The sequence below is a fragment of the Carcharodon carcharias genome (assembly GCF_017639515.1).
Source record: "Carcharodon carcharias isolate sCarCar2 chromosome 29 unlocalized genomic scaffold, sCarCar2.pri SUPER_29_unloc_9, whole genome shotgun sequence".
NCBI classification, from domain to species: Eukaryota; Metazoa; Chordata; class Chondrichthyes; order Lamniformes; family Lamnidae; genus Carcharodon; species Carcharodon carcharias.
Genome location: NW_024470682.1, coordinates 568,642 through 587,500, shown reverse-complemented (window position 1 = coordinate 587,500; position 18,859 = coordinate 568,642). Strand labels below are relative to the sequence as shown.

Genomic DNA, 18,859 nt, shown 5'->3' with positions numbered 1-18,859 from the left:
TTAAGGCCACAACCAGATCAGTGAGAGCAGGCTCGAGGGGCCGAATGGCCTGCTCCTGTCCCTATTTCTTATGTTCCTACATTCTTACCTTCTTAAAATATTAAAGCTGCAGAATAAACATGCAAGTGAATGACCCGCTCGACCCACCTTCCATCTGGGGGACCCATGGGGAGGACCCTTCCTGAGCCAGATCCACCAGCCAACATGGTCTGGATCCGAGCACAGGAGACACGGGGGGGAGTGACTAACAGGCTCCTTGTGACAGGCCCTGTCTGTCCAATGGCTGGCTTTCAGCTGCCAAGGCCAGAGTGGTCCTTGCTAAAACCAGCTCAGGACAGGCCAGGACCCCTGTGCAGACCCCCTCCAGCGCTGCAGCCTCTGGAGGTAATGAAGGCGTGGACGAGGGTTTCAGCAGCAGATGAGCTGAGACAGGGTGAAGTCGTGCGATGTTACGGAGGTGGAAATAGACGGTGTTAGTGAGGGCGCAGATATGAGGCCGGAAGCTCATCTCAGGATCAAATGGGACAACAAAGCTGTGAACAGATTGGCTTCAATCTCAGAGAGCTGCCAGGGAGAGGAATGGAGTTGGTAGCGAGGGAACAGAGTTTGGAGTGGGGAATGAAGACAATGGCTTCAGTCTTTCCAATATTTAATTGGAGGGAATTTCTGCCCATCCAGTACTGGATGTTGGATAAGCAGCCTGATAATTTAGCAGCAGTGGAGGAGTCGAGAGAGGTGGTGGTGAGGTAGAGCTGGGGATCCTCAGTGGACAGGTGAAAACTAACACTGTTCAGATGATGCTGCAAAGCCATTGCAAGTGATTCTCTGGCTACGATGAGATGGATAAGAATGGAGCCAGGGGAGAGCAGTCCCACCCAGCTGGACGACAGTGGAGAGGTGTTGGAGGAGGATGGTGTGGTCGAGCGTGTCAAAGGCTGCAGACAGATCGAGAAGGAGGAGGAGGGAAAGTTTACCTCTGTCACAGTCACACAGGATGCCATTTGTGACCTTGATAAGAGCTGTTTCAGCACAGTGGCTGGGGTGGGAACCTGATTGGAGGGATTCAAACATGGAGTTGCGGGAAAGATGGGACCGGATTCGGGAGATGGAAACACGTTCAAGGACTTTGGAGGGGAAAGAGAGGCTGGAGATGGGACGGGGGTTTACACGGACAGTGTGAGGGGTGGAAGGTGTAGTGGGGAGGAGACACTTCACTCAGGGGGGAGGTGTCATCACCCCTCAGCTCGGTTTACGTTACAGCTATGATGTCGATTCAATCACACACAATAAGCTCATGGATCTGGGAGCAGAAATAGACAAATCATTAAAAATAGTGACACTGGTTAACACGGCCAAAAAACAAGCAAATCAAACACTATTATTTCCCATTGAATGTTGAACGTGAATTGTTGAGTAATTATAACACAGCACTTACCAGAAACATGAAGCTGGGTTACAGGGTAATAGTTATGGCTCGGACCATTGTCAAAATCTGTTCTGAATAAATAATATCCTTCATCTTCCCATCTGATGTTGTTTATAATCAGGGAACAGTCGCCATCTTTCAGGTCTCCAGACAGCCGGGTCCGATGGAGGAACTGTGGTAACTCGTGATTATGATCCTCGGAGTGAAAGGCTATGGACCATTCATTCCATGTTTCCCCAATCCTTCTCATATACCAGATTCCAACATGTGATCTCGCTACTAAATGTGATGGGTAGCTATAATGACATGGAATCTGTACACACGAACCTTTCTGCGCTGTCACCTCTTGTTGAGTGTCGCCTTTCCCCACTTGTGGTAGTCCAACTATTGAGAGAAATATCAATATTTAACTCTGAATGTTTTGTCAATCCAATAGACTCGATATCCACCGCTTCCATCACTGGAGCACAGTGGCTGCAGTCTGGACAATCTACAGATCACACAATGAACGCCCCAAGGTTTCACAACAGATCGAAGAGAATCCTGGACACAGGAGTGGACAAGTTCATTCTACATTGGCTCATGGCCCTCAGGTTCCTGTTTATTGAAGTCAGTCTCCCACCCAACACAGTGTCTACAAGACACAGTAATTGAAGTGAGTTCACTGCTGATTTACAACGTAGGACAATGGATTAGGAGCCTTCAGAATTCCCCCCATTATCACTGTAATGAATCACTAATTAGGCTAGCTGTCCGATATCCTCAATGTCTAAGGCAGTGGTTCCTATTGTGATGAAAGTATAATAATTTTCATAATATTTTTCTGGTTTATTGTGAAGTAGGTTTATTGGGGTGTGTATAATCGGGTCTGCATGTGATTTAAGTACATTTGGAGTTAATTAGATTGTCAGTTTAAAATTATCCAAAGGAGCTAGGTGCTTGACATGCTATTGAGGAACCATGGATGCTGCTTAGCATGGAAGGTATGAAGAGAATTTGCATTTTTATATCAATGAAGGGGTTGTTGGATTTCAAAGGAATCTTAGCTTGTTTACAACTAGCCAGATAAGCAAGACTAAGGAATGTGTTTATTTTTCTCAAAGGCTCCTGGCAATATGGGCACCACGAAAGAATTTGTTATGAGGAAGATACAGTTTCAAAAACATATGGAACAATAGAATTTTCATGTTACAAAGAGAGAAATATATATCTATCAGGGAGAATGAAAGGCTATGTGTCAGAATGCCATGTAAGATCTAACACGAGTGTGTGATATAGTCGTAATGAAACCTCTAGCATTTGTGCACAAGCCTGCTATCCAACGGAACTGAAGTTGGGGAAAAGCCACTTGGAATTCCACTGTGCAGGGTATTGCTTTTATATTGTGTTAACTTGCTGAGTTTGTTTTAAATATAAAGATTATTTTTTGACCGTTGCCTTAAATGGAGTGTAACTGGGAGTCAAATTAATTCGGAATTTTAAGAATTATTATAGTGGTAATTGTAGTGTTACGTACGTGCTTGAAATCATTTATTTTGAGAGCAAATATTTTAATTTAATTTTCAAATCTCTAAAGGTCTTGGTGTACTTATTGCTTCTGAATTCAGTGCACACATCTCATAATAAATACAAATTGCAAAATCATTATGTTCGTGTCACCATCTTTCTCTCATGGACTTGGTCTGCCTGGCACACATCACCTGCCCAGTGATAACACTGTTGTAATATGCCTTTCAGGGATAGCAGCATGACATCACTCGAGGGGAAGTGTGTCATGTGATTTTTAGGAACTGGGGATAGCTTAAGTAAGTTCTATGTGTATTTGTGTGTGTTAGACATAAAGGTATATCTTTAAGTTCAAGTTTAGTTTTATTTCTGTATTTGTGTATTAAGAAAGGGGGAAACTTGAGTTTTGATTTCATTTTTACAGAAGCCAGCAATCTAATGAGGTTTGGTGACTCTTGAAGGAAAGTCAAAACAAACACAAGGTGTAAGAAACTGTGTTGTTGCCTAGTAACAGTGATCCAGAGGGAGGGTCCCATAGAGTCAGATAAAAACAGAAATGTACTTTCAGTTCTGTTGAAAGGAGTTGCCAGGAGAAGCAGCAAAGGAGCGGGACAGATAGTCAGTCCCAAAGTAAAGAAGAAGCCAAAACCATCGAGTGGAACAGGAGAAAGGGCCCAAGAAGACATTCTACTCCAAGGAAGATCAGGAATCTGGAAAAGGTCCTGTTAAGTCAAGATAAGATGGAGGAGCAGAGGAGGGATCCAAACTAAAAGAGAAAAAGCAAAAGGACACAGACCTGAAGCAAAAAAGGCGTATGAGAAGCCAAAAGATCACAGGAGACAGCCAAATGTTGATGTCTCCTTACTACGGCCATGTGAATCCTGGTGTTCCATTGACACGGCTGAGCATTGGAGAGACAGGGCGTGGAAGGAAGGCTGAATGCACGTGGCGATCCAGGGGGCAGCAACATGGGAAGGAGAGTTTGAAATAGTGAAAGTGGCCCCTTGTGGAAGGTGTCTGAGTGAAAGTGTCATGTTGGAGAAGATTCCAAAGAGAGCACTTGGCGAGTAGAGATTGGAAAACCTCATGTGAAAGATGCAGTTTCGTTAGACCAGTTGCCTCATGGTGTAAGAAGTGTCTGGAGTCAGTTGAGCAGAAACCCATAGCATTTGTTCCAATTGGACTCTGTCACCTGGTTACAGAATGTGGTGTCCCTGACCCCAGGTCGTCTATTGGTTTACATGGACTGTGTACTTAGTGTGAACATGAGAGTATAAGATAGCTATTGTAACTTGTGTTCTACTTATGAATCTGTAAGTGTATAGGTCTGGGTGAAGGAGTAATATAATATAGTTTGTCTTTCCCAGTTTAATAAATGTTTTATTCTTTTGTTAGAAGTTCATCAGATGACTCCTGTGACTCTGTTCAGTAGCCGCACTCCACATTCCTAAATAAAAAATAAAAGTTAGGACCTATCAAGCTGAGTTCCACCCTGGGATCTGACTTGCCCAGTAGTAACATCAGCTGGGATGATAACATCATCCAGTCCAAGTTTCAATTTGGCCTGTGAGCAGAACACAGCTCACACAGTTTGGCTGCAGGTGTCTCCCAGCTTTCTATCCTTGTATATCTGTTCTCATGTCCCTATTCTAAATAACTGAACCCACAATGTATTTACCCAATTCCGTATCAGTGGCTGGTGCCTTTATATCATTATAAAAACACAACATGGTGATCAGCGGTGGCCAAACATTCTGGCAGCAAGATTCAGTACAGGTATGATGTGGTGAACAGCCTTAGATCGAGCTACATGACATGAGACGACCCTCGAAGCTTTGGTCAGACCACAACAGAGACACAGCATCAGAGAGGTTTGAAATCGCAGTGTACTGACTGCTCAGGAAATCTTTGAAGACACAGTGATGGGAAAGAGCTCAAGTAAAGAGCTGGGGAGCAGATGGATCCCTCGTGGTGAGATTACAGCACACGGCCTGTAGGTCAGTGAGTGGGACAGCGTGTATCGCCAGGACCAGCAGCGAGTTAGCTCAGTCAGGGAAGGCGAGTGACCAGGGTGTGGGCTGGATCGATAGTGAGCGAGGGAGAGTCAAACACACAAAAACCATTATAAAAATCAGGCCAGAGAAGTTAGTGATTATAACGGGCAGCTTCGAGATTGCTGAACAGCAAATTGAATAAAAAACAAAGACTCCATTACTCCGTGGTGTGTTCCTGCCACAACCCGTCTTCGTGGGCGAGGCTTCGGAAAAGCGCACGAAGTGGGCTAAAGCGACACTCATCCCAGGTCCTGTAGGAGAAGGAAGGTCAAAGGAATATTGTCTGAATGTCCATTGAATTCCCCAGTTTGAACTGGGATGTAGCTGACTGACTATCTGAATTCAGAATGTTTAAACAGCATACAGAGCTCTGGTTTCCTGATTCAGGTGTGACTGAACCAGACGAGCAAGTCATAAAAATTCACCTCGCGATTGGGAATGAAGTTCTACACAGGCTGAACACGTCAGGATTAACAGCAGAAGAACGAAAAGATTCCCAATAGATATGGACGATATTGGAAGACAGCTTCAGATTCAGGTTAAACTCCATATTCATCAACTAGAGTTTATGTCATTTCATCAGCCTACACAATCCATAGACCATTTCATCAGCCGATGTAGAGAAAAGGGTACGCACTGTGATTTCAAACACAGAGTCTGCAGACAGAGTTGTTGAGTTGGTGATCGCATCCACTCCCATGGAAGCCTTCCAGAAAGATCTGCTAGATAAGACCAAAACCTATAGCATTGACAAGCTACTCAAGGATGGACATAAATACGAAGTGATCCTCGCAGATCAACGAAGCTTACAGGTCCTCAGTACAACATCAGTTGTTGACACACTCACTAGAACATCCAAACCTAGTGAGACGTGTGGAAGGTGTGGCCTTCTGCAGTCACCAAGGAAATGCCCAGCTTTCCACCAATCCTGCAAGGCTTGTGGCAGAAAGGGCCATTGACAGCGGCAGGGCACTAGAGCAAAGGCTGATGCAGATACAAAGAGCCGTGCGCTGATCCAAACAGACCCTACACAATGGGGAACCTTCAAGCAATAAGAATGACCATCCGCTATCCCATCAGGAACATATACATGTGGTGACTGACAAACCAGGAAATGGCGATGATGTGCACGACGAGACGAGGAGCGGTGATCGATATTCCACCTCTCACACATATCCTGACGTGGGTTGCTAATAAATTGTGGATTGTTGTCTTTAATGATCTCTCTGGGCACATCAAATGAACTGAAAATGTCCCATAGGGGTGGGATTTTCTGGCCCCACCCACTGCCAGGATTGTCCTGTCCGGCCAAAAGCCAATGTATTTATGTCTGTCCCAGTCTCAGAAAGTACCACATCACCTCAGTTCATGACATAACATTGAAATATGCAGAAAGTTTCAACAGTATTGGCAAGTTCAAGGGAGCTGGAACATTACACCATAGAACCATAGATCCACAGAACACTACAGCAAAGAAATCAGGCCATTCGGCACTTCTAGTCTGTGCCGAAATATTATTCCGCTAATCCCATTGACCTGCACCTTGTCCATAAACCTCCAGACCTCTCCCATCCATGTATCTATGCAATTTATTCTTAAAACTTAAGAGTGAGCCCACATTTACCATGTCAGATGGCAGCTCGTTCCACACTCTCACCACTCTCTGAGTGCAGAAGTTCCCCCTAATGTTCCCCCTAAACCTTTCCCCTTTCAGCCTAAAGCCATGTCCTCTCGTCTTTATCTCTCCTAATCTAAGTGGAAAGAGCCCACTCCCATTTACTCTGTCTATACCCCTCATAATTGTGTAAACTTCTATCAAATCTCCCCTCATCCTTCTACGCTCCAAGGAATAAAGTCCTAACCTGTTTACCCTTTCCCTGTAACTCAACTCCTTAAGACCCGGCAAGATCCTAGTAAATATTCTCTGCACTTTTTCAATATTACTGATATCCTTCCCATAGTTTGGTGACCTGACACCTGCTGGAGAATGCAAGTCTGTCAATCGATCCAGTACATTTAACACAACACAAATGCCAGCAGCTATAAGAGGGAACGGCGAAAGATTCTACACTACAGAAACTGTGGAAGCATCATTGAAGGATCTCCTGATTCAAGTTGACCTTATTGGGATGAGTAAGGCATCTCCCGGGGAGACATTTTAAAAGGTAGGCAGGGCATCATACCGGAATCTTTGTGACCCGATATTCTTCAACAACTTGGCAGTGGGAAATGGTGGGGACAGCCTGTCAAGTTTAGAAAATGAGGGGCCCATCGGCAGGTGTCAGTACTGTCCACATGTGTGTCCATCTCAGGCTGTTGGCTGGCAGAGTCCTTACAAGGCTTTGAGATCATCAACAATTCGACTGTGACTCTCGACACTCCACTGTGCCTGATCTTGGACAATGTCCTTTACAGCGCATCGAAGGGAGGGCCTGCTGAACCTGCAATGTGAAAAACTGCCCAGGGGTATGTCCAATCCAGCAGGACAAATCCAACCTGGCCAATCACCACCTTATCAATTTACTCATTACACACAAAGGCTCAGCGGTGAGGCCTAACCGAGGATAAATCAGATCCATTCCCGCTCCTCAAACACCGTACAGTCCTGTTTCATGGAGTCATCGGGCTGAATTTTCCCGTTGGTGAGCAGGGGGCGGGGCCTGCTCAGTGACACTATGATGATGCGGGATGACATCAGGAGGAACCCCTGACATCATCCTGCCCCATTTAAATATTCAGGCCCACCAACCCGACAGGCAGGAAATTCAGCACATAGAGTCATAGAGTCAGAGGGGTCTACAGCACGGATAAAGGCCCTTCGGCCCATCGAATCTGCGTCGGTCAAACAAGTACCTAATTATTCTAATCCCATTAATGCACTGGGCCCAAAGCCTTGTATGCGATGGCATCGCAAGTGCACATCCAAATACTTCTTAAATGTTATGAGGGTTTCTGCCTCTCCCACCCTTTCAGGCAGTGAGTTCCAGATTCCCACCACCCTCTGGGTGAAAAAACTCTCTCTCACATCCCCTTTAAACCTCCTGCCCCTTACCTTCAATCTATGCCCCCTGGTTATTGATCCCTCCACCAAGGGGAAAAGTTCCTTCCTGTCTACCTTATCTATGTCCCTCATAATGTTATACACCTCAATCATGTTCCCCCCTGAATCTCCACTGCTCCAGGTTAACTAACCCCAGTCTATCCAATCTCTCCTCATAACTAAAACTCTCCAGCCCAGGCAACATCCTGGTAAATCTCCTCTGCACTCTCTCTAGTGAAATCACATCCTTCCTATAATGCAGGTTCCGGAACTGCACGCAATACTCTAGCTGTGGCCTAACCAGCGTTTTATACAGTTCCAGCATAACCTCCCTGGTCTTATATTCTATGTCTCGACTAATAAAGGCAAGTGTTCCATATGCCTTCTTAACCACCTTATCTACTCCCTTAAGGGAACAGTGGACATGCACACCAAGGTCCCTCTGATCCTTGTCACTTCCCAGGGTCCTTCCCTTCATTGTGTATTCCCGTGTCCTGTTTGTCCTGCCCAAGTGCATCACCTCACACTTATCCAGGTTAAATTCCATTTGGCACTGATCAGCCCATCTGACCAGCCCGTCTATATCCTCCTGTAATCTAAGGCTATCCTCCTCACTATTTACCACCCCACCAATTTTCATGTCATCCACGAACTCACTGATCAACCTTCCTACATTCAAGTTTAAACCGTTTATATGTACCACAGACAGCAAGGGACCCAAGACCAATCCCTGTGGAACCCCACTGGACACAGGCATCCGGTCACAAAAACACCCCTCGACCATCACCCTCTGCTTCCTGCCACTCAGCCAATTCTGGATCCAATTTGCCAAATTGCCTTGGATCCCATGGGCTCTTACTTTCTTTTACAGTCTCCCAGACGGGACCTTATCAAAAGCCTTGCTGAAGCCCAAGTTGACTATGTCAAATGCATTGACCTCAACTACACACTTGGTCACCTCTTCAAAAAATTAAATCAAATTAGTCAGACATGACCTCCCCTTAACAACACCATGCTGACTGTCCTTGATTAATCCCTGCCTCTCCAAGTGTAGATTAATTCTGTCCCTCAGAATTGCTTCCAATAGTTTCCCCACCACTGAGGTTAGACTGACTGGCCTGTAGTTCCCTGGTTTATCCCTTCCTCCCTTCTTGAATAACGGTACCACATTGGCTGTCCTCCAGTCCTCTGGCACCTCTCCTCTGGCCAGAGAGGTATTGAAAATTATTGCCAGTGCCCCTGCTATCTCTTCTCTTGCCTCACTCAACAGCCTGAGATACATTTCATCTGGGCCTGGAGATTAATCTACGTTTAAGCCTGCCAGACCACTTAGAACCTCCTCCCTTTCTATTCTAATTTCTTTAACTATATCACAGTCCTTCTGCCTGATTTCCATACCCACATTGTCCCTCTCACTTGTGAACACTGACACAAAGTGTTCATTTAGAACCCTACCTACGTCTACCGGCTCCACACACAAATTACCAAATGGTCCTTAATGGGCCTTACTCTTTCCCTAGTTATCCTCTTACTCTTAATGTACTTGTAAAATAACTTTGGATTTTCCTTCATTTTTCCTGCTAATGTTTCTTCATGCCCCCTTTTTGCTCTCCTAATTTCCTTTTTAACATTCCCCCTACACATTCTATACTCTTCTAAGGCTTCCGCTGTTTTGAGCCCTCGGTATCTGCCATAAGCCTCCCTTTTTCTCTTTATCCAATCCTGTAAATCTCTCGACATCCAGGGTTCCCTGGATTTGTTGGTCCCACCCTTTGCCTTTACTGGAATATGTTGGCCCTGTCCTCTCCCTACATCCTTCTTGAATGAGTCCCATTGCTCTGACGCAGATTTCCCTAAAAGTAGCTGCTCCCAGTCCACTCTGGCCAAAACATATTTGATCTTATTAAAATCAGCCTTCCCCCAATTGAGAACTCAGATTTCTGGCCCATCCTTGTTCTTTTCCATAAAAACCTAGAATCTAAAAGAATGATGATCACTATCTGCACAATGCTCCCCCACTGATACCTCTACCACTTGCCTGGTTACATTCCTTAAAATTTAGTCCAGGACGGACCTCTCTCTTGTAGGATCTTCTCTGTACTGGCTTAAAAATCTCTCCTGGATGCATTTTAACAATTCTGCCCCCTCTAAAACTATCACACTATGACTAACCCAGTTATTGTTGGGGAAGGTGAAAAGCCCCACCATTACAACCCGATTATTTTTATACTTCTCTGAATTTTGCCTTTGTATCTACACTTCTATTTCTCTGACTGTCCCGGGGCCTGTAGAACTCTCCCAGCAATCTGATTGCTCCTTATTTGTTTTTAGGTTCTACCCATATGACTTCATTTGAGGAGCCCCCTAAGATGTCTTCCCTCCTCACTGCAATAACTGATTCCTTGATCAATCTTGCAATACCCCCTCTCCTTTTACCTCCTTCCCTGTCTTGCCAGAAGATCCTGTATCCTGTAATATTGAGCTGCCAATTCTGACCCTCTCTCAACCATGTCTCTGTGACAGCAATGACATCATACATCCATGTGTTATTTGTGCCCTCAACTCATCTGCTTTATTCGTTAGACTCCTTGCATTAAAATAAATACAATCCAACTTTGCTACACTATCTTGTGCCTTAACTGGCCAATAATTTCTCTGCCTTCCAGGTTCATTTGCTCTCTCTCCTAATTTTGGCGGTGCATCTCCCTCTGCTGAACCTCCTCTCGGGATCCCATCCTCTGCCATGTTAGTTTAAAGGCTCCACAATTGCATCAAGGGTAAAATGCCAATTGAAACCGGGGACAACATCCAAGAATGACAATCCCACAGATCACAATGAGCAATTAAAGACACCTCCAGACAAGTTTACCACCACAAGATCTGGGCATAACAGCAGATTACCTCTACGCTTTAGAGACTCAAATATTCAACAAATCTATACTCTTATGTAATAGTCAATAAAATTGAAAATGATACCAGAAACCTCTTGTTCCCTGTCCTTCTCAAAGATCCATCCCTGCAGCGGGAGCCTTAAGAGTTATTGGTGTGGGGCTTAATTTATCAGATTGTAGAATGATCCGGAACAAAAGGAAGCCATTTGGCCCATCGAGCCTGTGCTGGGTCTTTGAAAGATCTGTCCAATAAGTCCCACTCTCACCTCTGCTCTCTCCTCCACAACCCTGCAAAATGTCCCCTTCAAGTGTTTATCCAGTTCCCCTTCTGAAAGTTCCTGTTGAATCTGCTTCCACCGCCCTTTCAGTCAGTGAGTCAATGGTCTCTCTCTGAGCTGCAAAGTGCTATTATTCTGTGAAATATAAACTCTGCAGCAGATCAGAGACAATCATGATAACTCAGAATATTTGACAGTTTTACACACAGACAGCTTTGCCTCCCTTCTCTCTTTCAGTTATGTTGCAACCATTTTGAAATTTCTAGCATGGTGAGAATGGACAGGAAGTGTGACACTGAACAGCCTGTCTATTCTAGGAGCTGCTGTGTTTTCTTCATGGGAAATTCTGACTAAAATCAGCAAAAGACACAAAATTTCAGAGCATTGTTATCCGAGTCCTAACATCAGGATAGACCTCATCCCCCAGATTCTATCCCTGCTTCTCTATTCAGCCGATCGCTCCCCTGTCACTCGCTGACCTACACTGGCTCCCAGTCCAGCAATGACTCAAATTTCAAATTCTCATCATTGATTTCTTACCCCACCATCCCCCCTCTACACTCTCTATCTCTGTAACCTTCTCCATCCCTAAAACCCTCTGAGATCTCTGCTCTCCTCCAATGCTGCTGTCAGACAGGGAGTCAGTGTGTATCAGTGAGCACAGGGGTGATGGGTGATTGGGACTTGGTGTGAGTTTGTACACTGGCTCACTGCTGAATCGGTTCCCAATCACAGCTCAATAAGAATGATCTTTTACAAAGACTATTAACCATAAATCTGTCCGAGCTGACAATGATATTACCTTGGAGAAGTGACAAGAGGAAGTAAGATTTCCCGATCATCGTCCACTCCCAGATATTTCCTCAGCTTCTAACTCTGAAGTTCTGAAAGAGAAAGGAGTTAATGAGACCTCACCTCTTGTCCGAAAGCTCTCGAGAGATCAGATCTGCTTTTGGACAATGTCTTCACAGAATAGTTTGATTGTCTGTGGGATAATAGGTGCTCTGCAGAGAGTTACAAGGCTTTAAGAAGGAAAAACAAGGAAGGACTTGCATTTCTATAGCACCTTTCACCACCTCAGGATGTCCCAAAGCTCATGTCTCTGCACTTCCCTCATCTCTTGAGCTAGAAAGATGTTCTGTACAACAGACTTGAGCCTCACACTCAGATCTCAATAATCAGTAGAAATCTTTCAAAGGCATCAATCATTGGAATCTGTCTTTATAAAGTCACAACATCAACAAAGGACGGTGTTGGTCGTGGAAGTGAATTCCAATCGTTCCGTTACTTACCCAGGACCTGTCCGACTGCTCGCCTGGGGAGGAACTGCCCACACGCTCTACTTGTGCTGAATGACCTCTTCCTGTGCTGCTCCCTCTGTATATTTAATTAGAAAGGGTTGATGTGTCTCTGTGAGACAAAATGAGGAAGTGGGTAATCAGTGAGAAGATCGAGGATGTTTTGTGATTTCAGCAAAACGTTTACCATGTGATGATATTTGGGCAGCTGTAGACATCAAGCTTCTCCATTGGCTCCATGGGATTAGACTCCTCCCCCTCACCTCAGAGGCTGAAACTCAGGCGATAGAGTTCCCAATACAGGACTCTGGCCGTATGATACATGTTGACAATCCCTGATATCATTATTGAAGGAGTGCTGCACTGTCAGGGGTATAGTACTGAGGGAGTGCTGCACTGTGGGAGGGTCAGTACTGAGGGAGCTCTGCACTGTTAGGGGGGTCAGTACTGAGGGAGTGCTGCACTATCAGAGGGTCAGTAATGTGGGAGTGCTGCACTGTCGGAGGGTCAGTACTGAGGGAGTGCTGCACTGTCGGAGGGTCAGTAGTGAGGGAGTGCTGCACTGTCAGAGGGTCAGTAATGTGGGAGTGCTGCACTGGAAGAGGGTCATAAATGAGGGAGTGCTGCACTGTCAGAGTGTCAGTACTGAGGGAGTGCTGCACTGTCAGGGCTATAGTACTGAGGGAGTGCAGCACTGTGGGAGGTTCAGTTCTGAGGGAGTGCTGCACTGTTAGTGGGGTCAGTACTGAGGGTGTGCTGCACTATCAGAGGGTCAGTACTGAGGGAGTGCTGCACTGTCAGAGGGTCAGTAATGTGGGAGTGCTGCACTGTCAGAGGGCCAGTAGTGAAGGATTGCTGCAATGTCGGAGGGTCAGTACTGAGGAAGTGCTGCACTGTCAGAGGTTCAGTGATGTGGGAGTGCTGCACTGTCAGAGGGTCAGTAATGTGGGAGTGCTGCACTGTCAGAGGGTCAGTGATGTGGGAATGCTGCACTGTCAGAGGGTCAGTAATGTGGGAGTGCTGCACTGGAAGGGGGTCATTAATGAGGGAGTGCTGCACTGTCAGAGGGTCAGTACTGAGGGAGTACTGAACTATTGGCGGGTCTGTACTGAGTGAGCTTCGCAAATTCGGAGGGTCAGTATTGAGGGGGTGCCGTACTGTGGGAGGGTTAATACTGAGGTAGAGCGGAGTGTGAGGAGATATCCTTTCATGGCAAAGTTTAACTGGAATTTATTTAAACAGAGATTCTTATACTGTGTGTTATTGCTAAAGAAAGGATTTGAGGAACTCAGTCTTGTTCCCCTCAGCCTAAAAATAATTTTCACCGATTTCAATGATTAAGCATTGAAACCTCCCTCTTTGGGCACCAGTCTTGATTTAAACAACTCGCACAGCACAGTGAGTGGGTAAGCACTGAGGGAGTGCTGCACTGTCAGAGGGTCAGTACTGAGGGAGTGATGCACTGTGGTAGGGTGAGTACTCAGGGAGTGCTGCACTGTGGGAGGGTGAGTACTGAGGTAGTGCTGCACTGTGGGATGCTGTGTAATGAGGGATTGCTGCACTGTCAGAAGGTCAGTGCTGACGGGGTGCTGCACTTGAAAAGGGTCAATAATGAGGTTGTGCAGACTGTCAGAGGGACAGTAATGAGGGAGCGCTGCACTGACGGAGGGTCAGGATTGAGGAAACGCTGCACTCTCAGTTCTGAGTGTGGTCTGCACTGTCCTAAGTGCATTCTAGGCACTGAACAAGGTTCCGCCTGATGTCTGTGTAACAACAACATCATGTACACGTCGAGAATATTTCTCGCTGTGTCTGTGCAGCAAGACAGCTTTGGAATGGCACCACCACTGGCAGGAGTGTGCAACTACAATGTGACATGTTTACATTGGAAATTTCTATTATAAAGACGGGCACAGGAATTCATATGATGGAGAAAATGTGACAACATGAAGCTTTGTCTTTGAAGCAGAATTTGGCTGCAAAATAAGAATTTTAATCTATAAGTATCTACAGAACAGGCTGTGCTGCTCCCTCTGTGTATTTAATTGGAAAGGGTTGATGTGTCACTGTGAGACAAAATGGTGAAGTAGCAAAGGAGTGAGTAAACAGGCAGTAGGAATGAGTGCGCAATACCACAATGCGTTACGACAGAATCAAACTGTTGGCCAATTCATCATGACTCTGTGATGTTTCTCTTCTGTTGTTTGCTGTTTGTTAAATTTAAATTTCTACCATGGCTCTGAGGGTTTATATTTAAAAATGCTGTTGGAGGATAAATACTAAGCTAGTGCTGCACTATCGGAGGATCCGTACTGAGGGAGTGCTACCCTGTCAGGGGGTCTGTACTGAGGGAGTGCTGCACTGTCAGGGGGTCAGTACTGAGGGAGTGCTGCACAGTCAGAAGGTCAGTCCTGACGGAGTGCTACTCTGTCAGGGGGTCAGTACTGAGGGAGTGCTGCACCGTCGGAGGGTCAGTATTGTGGGAGTGCTGCACTGTCAGAGGGTCAGTACTGAGGGAGTGCTGCACTGTCAGAGGATCAGTATTGTGGGAGTGCTGCACTGTCGGAGGGTCAGTACTGAGGGAGTGCTACCCTGTCAGGGGGTCAGTACTGAGGGAGTGCTGCACTGTCAGAGGTTCAGTACTGAGGGAGTACTGCACTGTCAGAGGGTCAGTATTGTGGGAGTGCTACACTGTCAGGGGGTCAATACTGAGGGAGTGCTGCACTGTTGGCACGTCAGTATTGAGGGTGTGCTGCACTGATGGAGGATAAGCAGCGAGGGAGTGCTGCTCTGTTTGAGGGACAGCACTGAGAGAGTTCTGCACTGTCAGAGTGTTGGCACTGAGGGAGTGCTGCACTGTCGGCCGGTCAGAACTGAGGGAGTGCTGCACTGTTGGAGGGTCTAAACTGAGGGAGTGCTGCACTGTTGGAAGCTCTGAACTGAGGGAGTGCTGCACTGTCTGAGGGTCTGAACTGAGGGATTGCTGCACTGTCGGAGGGTCTGAACAGAGGAAGTGCTGCACTGTCTAAAATACATTGCTGAGAGTTTGTCCATGGTGTTTGAGTGATGGGATCAGGGTCAGAACAGAAGTATAGGTCAGAGTGACACCATTCTGAGTTACAGTGTTTGAGACTGATCCAGGTACGTCAGTGGGAGTGTCCCAGGTTAAGACAGGTGCTGCTGTTCCATTGCACGTTGTGTTGAAGGTGCAGCTTACATCCACAGGCTTTCCTGCAATAATTTCAGCAGGGAATATTGTGGGTTTATCTGTGAAATCTAACAGACAGAGAATGGATCCTTTTAGAGAAATATAATGTGAAGCATCAGTTCAAATAGAAACCACAGTCCCACAAGAGAAAACACTTTTACAAGGATGATATCAGATCTGAGAGGTTACAATGATCAGGAGATAATTTCCTGCTTTGAGACTTTGGTGTTTCTGTCTCTCAGCTTAATACACGTTCACTCCGAGACATGTGAATTGAAAACACTGGATGAGAGAAGAGGCTCAGACCAGAGATTGGAGTTAAAAGCAGAATACTGCGGATGCTGGAAATCTGAAACAAAAACAAAAATTGCTGGAAAGACTCAGCAGGTCTGACAGTCTCAGTGGAGAGGAAGACAGGGTTAACATTTCGAGTCCATATCGGTCTTCATCAGACCAGAGGTTTGAGTTCACTGGCTTCTCATTTCCTCAGTGATCTGGTTGGTTTATCACATTGTGGTTTGTTGGATCTTGCTGTGCACAAACTGCCAGCTGTATTTTCCATCTGTGACTACAATTCAGGAATCATTTTATTGGCTGTGAAGGGATTTGGATCCTCCTGAGGTGGTAAATTGCGCTGCAGAAATGCACATCTTTCTTTTATCGATACGTCAGACTTTTAAACAGGACAGGAGAGATTGATGGGAGTGGATAACCTGATAATACAGTTAATGCTTTTCATCATTGATATTAAAGTTATTATTAGAGGTTGCTTTAGGACTGAACGGGAAGCTATCACCACATTATTGAGAATCAGGCAGTGTGTTATAATAAGCTGTGTTTTGTGTTAATATGTAAATGTCACAGTTTGTGTTATTTCCCATTGAGTGTTGAATGTGAATTGTTGAGTAATTATAACACAGCACTTACCAGAAACGTGAAGCTGGGTTACAGGGTAATAGTTATAGCTCGGGCCATTGTCAAATTCTATTCTGAAAAAATAAGGTCCTGCATCTTCCCGTCTGATGTTGTTTATAATCAGGGAACAGTCGCCATCTTTCAGGTCTCCAGACAGCCGGGTCCGATGGTGGAACCGTGGTAACTCGCGATTGTGATCCTTGGAGTGAAAGGCAATGGGAGCCCAGGGAATCTGTTTCTCGTTACTAAACCAGACTCCACCTCGCGGTTGGTTTTCCAGACACGATGGATAACTGTAATGACATGGAATCTGTACACACGAACCTTCCTGTGCTGTCACCTTTCGTGGAATGTCACCTTTCCACTCTTGTGACAGTCCAACTGGGGAGAGAAATATCAATATTTAACTCTGGATGGTTTGTAGATCCACTAGACTCGATATCCACCCCCTCCATCACTGGGGCACAGTGGCTGCAGTGTGGACCATCTACACGACACACAAGGAACTCCCCAAGGTTTCACAATGGATGGAAGAGAATCCTGGACACAGGAGTGGACAAGTTCATTCTACATTGGCTCATGGTCCTCAGGACGCTGTTTAGTGAAGCCAGTCTTCCACCCAACACAGTGTCTACAAGATACACAGGGAAACTGTGTAAACATCTCATCTCTCTACACTGACTGGTTTGAGCGTCGGTTTAACTTTCAGTTATTTTACTTCCATATTGTGGTTGCTATGGTGAAACTGTACAGGAAGTGTGAAGCTGGACTCTCTGTCTATTCTCACTGCAGCTGTGATGTGGTCGTGGTGATTCTCAGTAAAATGAAACCCTCTGATCTCCTCCATCCCCGAGGTTTAGGGAGTGAATTCCAGAGCTCAGGCCCCAGGCAGCTGAAGGCCCGGCCGCCAGTATTGGAGTGATGGGAATCGGGGGATGGTCAAGAGGCCGGAATTGGAGTAACACAGAGATCTGGGACGTTGGTTGGGAGAGAAGCAGGAGGTTACAGAGATAAGGAGGCAGTGTGAGGCAATGGAGGCATTTGAACAAAGAGATCTGAATTTTAAGTTTGAGATGTTGTAGGACCAAGAGTCAGAGAGCTTAGTGGTGATTGGTAAATGGGACTTAGTGTGAGTTCATACACTGGCTCACTGCTGAATCGGTTCCCAATCACAGCTCAATAAGAATGATCTTTTACAAAGACTATTAACCATAAATCTGTCCGAGCTGACGATGATATTACCTTGGAGAAGTGACAGGAGGAAGTACGATTTCCTGATCATTATCCACTCCCAGATATTTCATCAGATTCTCACTCTCAAGCTCTAAAAGAGAAAGGAGTTAATGAGACCTCACCTCTTGTCCAACAGCTCTCGAGAGATCAGAACTGCTTTTAGACAATGTCTTCACTGACTAATTTAATTCTCTGTGGGATGATAGGTGCTCTGCAGAGAGTTACAAGGCTTTAAGAAAGAAGAACAATGAAGGATTTGCATTTCTATAGCATCTTTCACCAGCTCAGGATGTCCCAAAGCTCATGTCCCTGTACTTCCCTCATCCCTTGAGCTAGAAAGCTGTTCAGTACAACACACTTGAGCCTCACACCCAGGTCTCAATAATCAGTAGAAATCTTTCAAAGGCATCAATCATTGGAATCTGTCTTTATAAAGTAACAACATCAACAGAGGACGGTGTTGGTCGTGGAAGTGAATTCCAATCGTTCCTTGTGCTGAATGACCTCTTCCTGTGCTTCTGCCTCTGTGTATTTAATTAGAAAGGGTTGATGTGTCACTGTGAGACAAAATGAGGAAGTAGCAAACGAGTGAGTAAACAGGCAGTAGGAATGAGTGCGCAATACCACAATGCGTTACAACAGAATCAAACTGTTGGCCAATTCATCACGACTCTGTGATGTTTCTTTTCTGTTGTTTGCTGTTTGTTAACTTCAAATTTCTACCATGGCTCTGAGGGTTTATATTTAAAAATGCTGTTGGAGGATAAATCCTGAGCATGGGCTGCACTGTCAGAGGGTCAGTACTGAGGGAGTGCTACCCTGCCAGAGGTTCAGTACTGAGGGTGTGCTGCACTGTTGGAGCGTCAGTATTGAGGGAGTGCTACACTATCGGAGGATCAGTATTGAGGGTGTGCTGCACTGTTGGAGGATAAGCAGCGAGGGAGTGCTGCACTGTTTGAGGAACAGCACTGACGGAGTTCTGCACTGTCAGAGTGTTGGCACTGAGGGAG

The 18,859-nt window shown here is 45.7% G+C and overlaps 1 protein-coding gene across 1 annotated transcript in view; it reads right to left on the bottom strand.

Annotated features, from left to right (window-relative positions):
- LOC121274133 (sialic acid-binding Ig-like lectin 10) overlaps positions 1-12,551 on the bottom strand; it is a gene marked incomplete at its 3' end in the record, with an annotated part of 14,207 nt that extends 1,656 nt beyond the window's left edge. Inside the window, exons 1-3 of the mRNA XM_041181306.1 lie at positions 12,488-12,551; positions 11,998-12,079; positions 1,436-1,810 (exon numbers count right to left, since the gene is read on the bottom strand). Of these exons, the coding sequence (XP_041037240.1) occupies positions 1,436-1,810; positions 11,998-12,037 (415 nt within the window). The remainder of the gene's footprint in view (positions 1-1,435; positions 1,811-11,997; positions 12,080-12,487) is intronic.
- Between the last annotated feature and the right edge of the window lie 6,308 nt (positions 12,552-18,859).